General features: G+C 55.5%; 1 protein-coding gene across 1 annotated transcript; it reads right to left on the bottom strand.

Annotated features, from left to right (window-relative positions):
• Positions 1 to 1,442: 1,442 nt before the first annotated feature.
• Positions 1,443 to 4,079, bottom strand: Myod1 (myogenic differentiation 1). Its single transcript, XM_031384309.1, has 3 exons — positions 3,241 to 4,079; positions 2,714 to 2,792; positions 1,443 to 2,418 (listed from the first exon to the last, which is right to left on the bottom strand). The coding sequence occupies exons 1-3, from the start codon at positions 3,865 to 3,867 to the stop codon at positions 2,168 to 2,170; spliced, it is 957 nt and encodes a 318-aa protein (XP_031240169.1). The 5' UTR covers positions 3,868 to 4,079; the 3' UTR covers positions 1,443 to 2,167.
• Between the last annotated feature and the right edge of the window lie 712 nt (positions 4,080 to 4,791).

Here is a 4,791-nt window from a genome sequence, read left to right as displayed (position 1 = left end):
ATGGAACATCAGAGTAGTGGAAAAACTTTGATCATCTCCTCTGGGATGGTCTTTAGAGGGTCAGAGTCCTCTCTCTGGATGCAGTGGTCCTTCCTGAAGGTGTCTTTTCTGTGTCTTGAACCTGGCTTATGGGAAGTCAAGGAGAAGCTCGGTACAAACAGAATGCAGGAGGCACTGAGGCCCTAGGGACAAGTATTAGAGAGAGGGAGAATGTGTGCCAGGCCTTTCCAGGGAAGAATAGAGGTCCCTCTGTGTGTGTGTGTGTGTGCCATTGTGCACTGCCTACACTTGTTTCTCCCGACACATTTGAAATAGCACTTTGTCCAGAAAGCCCACCTTGCACTCCGGCTGCACCAATAGCCTCCCCTGCCCTCTACACAGCCTAATGGAAGCACCACAGCTCTAGAGATGTGCTGGTCCCAGGCGCCCCTCCCTCCCCCCACAGGCTCTGAGCCTCTACCTTCTGATGAGATGAGACAGTGGTAGACATTCTGAGGGCTGGCTCCCGACTGTGCTGTTTCTACGCAGTTCCACTATCATTAAGAGCTTGCATACACCACATGGTCCATATTCCATCCCCAGGGCCCTTTAGCTGTCTCTTCTAGCACAGGAGCATCCCACCCTCCTCCACTCGTGTGAGGGTGTTGTGTGGCTCCAGGGCCATAAGCTTCCACAGAGCCTTCAGGACACACTGTGTGGATGGGAACCATTCTCAACTTAGCACACACTTCAGAGTTCCTAAAAGGAGACTTTGGAAGGCAACAATAACTGGTTCTGGACAGACTTATTCTGCCAGAATCTTAAGTGGGTAGAGCTAACTTTTTAATTAACCAACTAGTCTATTGGCAGGGTTTCAGGTATCCCAGACTGGCTGGAACTTGCTGTGTAGCTAAGGATGAGCATGTACTTCTGATTTTCCTGTGCTACCTCGAAGGGCCTTGAAACTACAGCTGTGTTCCCCATGACAGGTTTATACGGTGCTGGGGACTGAGCCTGGGATTTTATGCATGCTAGGCAAGTGCTCTGTCAACTCAGCACCAATTTTTAATTTTTATTTTAAAGAGGTTATTTCTTTTAAGGCAGGGTCTCCACTTTATAGCCAGGGTGACCTCCAGCTTGTATCCATCCTTCTGCCTCAGCCTCTCAAATGCGCTGAGATTACAGGGATAAGCCACCACAGCCGGTTTTTTTTTTATTATTATTATTTTTAAACTAACATCAACCTATGGGCATCTTTCCACTAGAACCACTGGTTTCCTTGAGTGAGGCAGGCAAGGCGTGGGGAATTCCCGACAGCTGGAGGTCTGCCTAGCCCTTCTTCATTACCCAGCACCACCCAGGCTCTGTGCTACCCTTCTGCCACCTACAGGGGTCGCTGCGAGACAGCCCGCCCAGTTCGTGGAGTTTCTTTCTGATCGTCTAGGGAAAGCCAGAGCCACTGCTGCATAAATTAGCGTCTTTATTTCCAACACCTGAACGTGTGAGCCTCGAGGCTCTCCCGCTTGAGAAATAAACATACAAAGTTTTTGTTGCACTACACAGCATGCGTCGGAGATAAATATAGCCCAAGGGGCTCTGGCTTTGGCCAAGCAACTCTTATTTACATGAATAGATTACAAAAGTCTTATATAAAAAATAAGTGGTCCTGAACCGCGGGAAGGGGGAGAGTGGGGTATGGCTACACCTGTTACACCGGAGACCTGCGTGGCCTCTCCAAGCTGTGGGAGAGAGTGGGTGGCCGGAGGGCTCCAGGAAGTGTGGGGACCGCGTTTCCACAAACAACAGGGATGCGGAGGGCAGGGCTTAGGTGTGCGAGGCTCACCCTTGTGGTAGGGGCTATGAAGAAAGGAAGAGGGCCTGGCCACTCAAGGATTAGCTCTGGCCCAATGAGGGACAGCAAGTGGCCTTCACTGTGAGTCGCATGAAAAACAAAACAAACAAACAAACAACCCAAGGACTACTACAACAACAAAAAAAATGGACTGCGTCCTTTCCTTGGGGCCAGATGTGGGACAGACTTCTGCTCTTCCCTTCACTCTGGAAGAACGGCTTTGAAAGGACAGTTGGGAGGAGTGTCATTTAAGCTTCATCTTTTGGGCGTGAAGAACCCAGGAGCACCATCCCCAGGAGTGCAGACAGTGCGCCCTCTGCTGCCGCAGCCGACCTCTCAAAGCACCTGGTAAATCGCATTGGCATTTGAGCCTGCAGGACACTGAGGGGTGGCGTTGGGAGACGGGGTCTGGGTCCCCTGTTCTGTGTCGCTTGGGGATGCCCCCTCTGGCGGACCCGGAGGCGACTCTGGTGGTGCATCTGCCAAAAGCAGCGCAGGCGCAGCGGGGCTGTCTGTGGAGATGCGCTCCACTATGCTGGACAGGCAGTCAAGGCTTGACACAGCCGCACTCTTTCCTGGCCTGGGCTCTGTGAGGGGAGGAGAAGGTTAGTAATCCAAACTTGAGACCCTTCTCAAGTCTCCTGCACCTAGACATGGAGCTTTGTGGTAGAAGGGAAACTGAGGGCTTGCCAGACTGCAAGGAGAAAGGAGAGGAAGGTGGTGCGTATCATAGTTCTTTGACTCCCGCCCCCAACCCCTCCCTCAGCCATCCCAAGACACCTGTGTGTATGTGGTGGAGGTGGGAAGAGGGTACTAAGCCTGAGCAGCGAGGAAACTTTCAAGGAGGACACCAGCTAGCTGGGAAAAGCTGAGAATACGCACCGCTGGACGTCTCACTGTAGTAGGTGGCGTCGTAGCCATTCTGCCGCCGGGGGCCACTTGAGGGACCGCTGTAATCCATCTGCGAATAGCAAGGATGATAGAGTCAGGCTTACAGGGCCCGGGTGGGTCTCAAGCAACACTCCTTGTCATCGCCTCTCCCTCACTGCCTTAGTCTTAGCTGCTGGTTCCAAGACTGGGTCAGCCCCAGTTAGAAAGTAGGAGCCAGCGCACATTAGAAGCTGTCGCATGCAGGGCCAAGCTGAGAGTAGACAGTCACCCAGGAACAATAATCTGCATTAGGGTAATAATGAGGAGGAAAAGCGTATCCCGGGATCTGCACAGCAGTGTTCTAATGCCACCCCCAATTGGCAGAATCATAGATGCCCTGGGTCTCCAAAGCGACTCCAGTGACAGATGCCAGGAGCATCTGGGTATAAGGGACACCCCCACCCCAAGCGCCTCGGAAACGTCTTGCAGATACCCCAGGCGTCGCCTCCACTTGTCATCCTCCTGGGTCTCGGCCTTACCATGCCATCAGAGCAGTTGGAGCGCGGGCTGGACGCGTCTGAGTCGCCGCTGTAGTGCTCGCTGCCACGGCCTGGGGGGAGCGGGCCCGGTGCGTAGAAGGCTGCGGCGCCAGGGGGCGCGGCGTCCTGGTCGCGCAGCAGAGCCTGCAGACCTTCGATGTAGCGGATGGCGTTGCGCAGGATCTCCACCTTGGGTAGCCGCTGGTTCGGGTTGCTGGACGTGCAGCGCTTGAGCGTCTCGAAGGCCTCGTTCACTTTGCTCAGGCGGCGCCGCTCGCGCATGGTGGCGGCCTTGCGGCGATCAGCGTTGGTGGTCTTGCGCTTGCACGCCTTGCAGGCCCACAGCAAGCAGCGACCCGCCTGGTGGTGCCCGCTGGGCGCGCGCACATGCTCATCTTCGCGAGCGCCTGGGCCTGGGTGCACCGCAGTGGGGAAGTGTGCGTGCTCCTCCGGTTTCAGGAGGGCCCCCACGTGCACCAGGCGCGGGTCCAGGTCCTCAAAAAAGCGCAGGTCTGGTGAGTCGAAACACGGATCATCATAGAAGTCGTCGGCTGTCGCAAAGGAGCAGAGAGAGCCGTCGGGGCCTGTCAAGTCTACGTCCCGGAGTGGCGGCGATAGTAGCTCCATATCCCAGCTCCTGGGTCCTGCCTCTCGCTCAACCCAAGCCGTGAGAGTAGTCTTAACTTTCTGCCACTCCGAAACCCCAACAGGACAGTGACAAAGGTTCTGAGGGTTGGAATGCACACCGGCTGTCCTCTACCTCCCCTCCCTGTCCTGTCCCGTCGGAAGTGTGGTGAAGAAAGCAGTCGCGTCCTGGGGCGTCCTGGCCCCTAGCTTCGCGCCAGGCACCCTGGGCTATTTATCCAGGGTAGCTGAAAAACCCGGGAGCTGGAAAGGGAGGCTGGGGGCGGGGGCGCTTCAAGCCAATAGGAGTGTAGTAGGGCGGAGCTTGGGGTCCCCAGGGTAGCCACTGGGGCCAGGGAGTGCCCCCTCCCGCGACTCTGTGCTGGGGCAGCTGCCTAGCTAGGGAGGAGGGCAGAGGCTGGCAGCCACACGCGGTAGCACTTAGCTATCCGGTGCAGCCTGCCCAAGCCTCTCCAGTGCCTACTCCTCCAGCCTCTGGGTGCTGACCTCAGTGCTCACTTTGGAGCTGACCCCCCAGTCTGGTGATCTGTGGGGATACCAGGCGCAGCACAGGGGTTAGAAATCAGATTGCGGGAGGTTTGGAGAGAGACTCAAAGGCCACGGGGCAAAGAAAGCTCTAGAGAAGAGCGAAGAAACGATGACACACCCAGAGAAGATGAGGCAAGGACGAAGTGTGCAAGAGGCAGTGAGACTCAGAAGGTCTAGGTGGGCAAGCCTGGGACAAATGAGACTCAGTAGCAGTGCTGTTTGGTCATTCTCCACCTAGGAATGGCTCAGAGAATTATCTGTTCTTCCGCGGGAAGCTTAGAAACCCAGCGCTGTCTGTGTATAGTGGGGATCATCATTAAAACTTCAAGGCATTCTATTCAAACTTGGAGCGGACAGTCGGGGAGGGGGGAAGAGGGA

The sequence above is a fragment of the Mastomys coucha genome, unplaced genomic scaffold (assembly GCF_008632895.1).
Source record: "Mastomys coucha isolate ucsf_1 unplaced genomic scaffold, UCSF_Mcou_1 pScaffold21, whole genome shotgun sequence".
NCBI classification, from domain to species: Eukaryota; Metazoa; Chordata; class Mammalia; order Rodentia; family Muridae; genus Mastomys; species Mastomys coucha.
The sequence above is the reverse complement of the archived record's forward strand: the minus strand, read 5'-3'. Positions and strand labels throughout refer to the sequence as shown.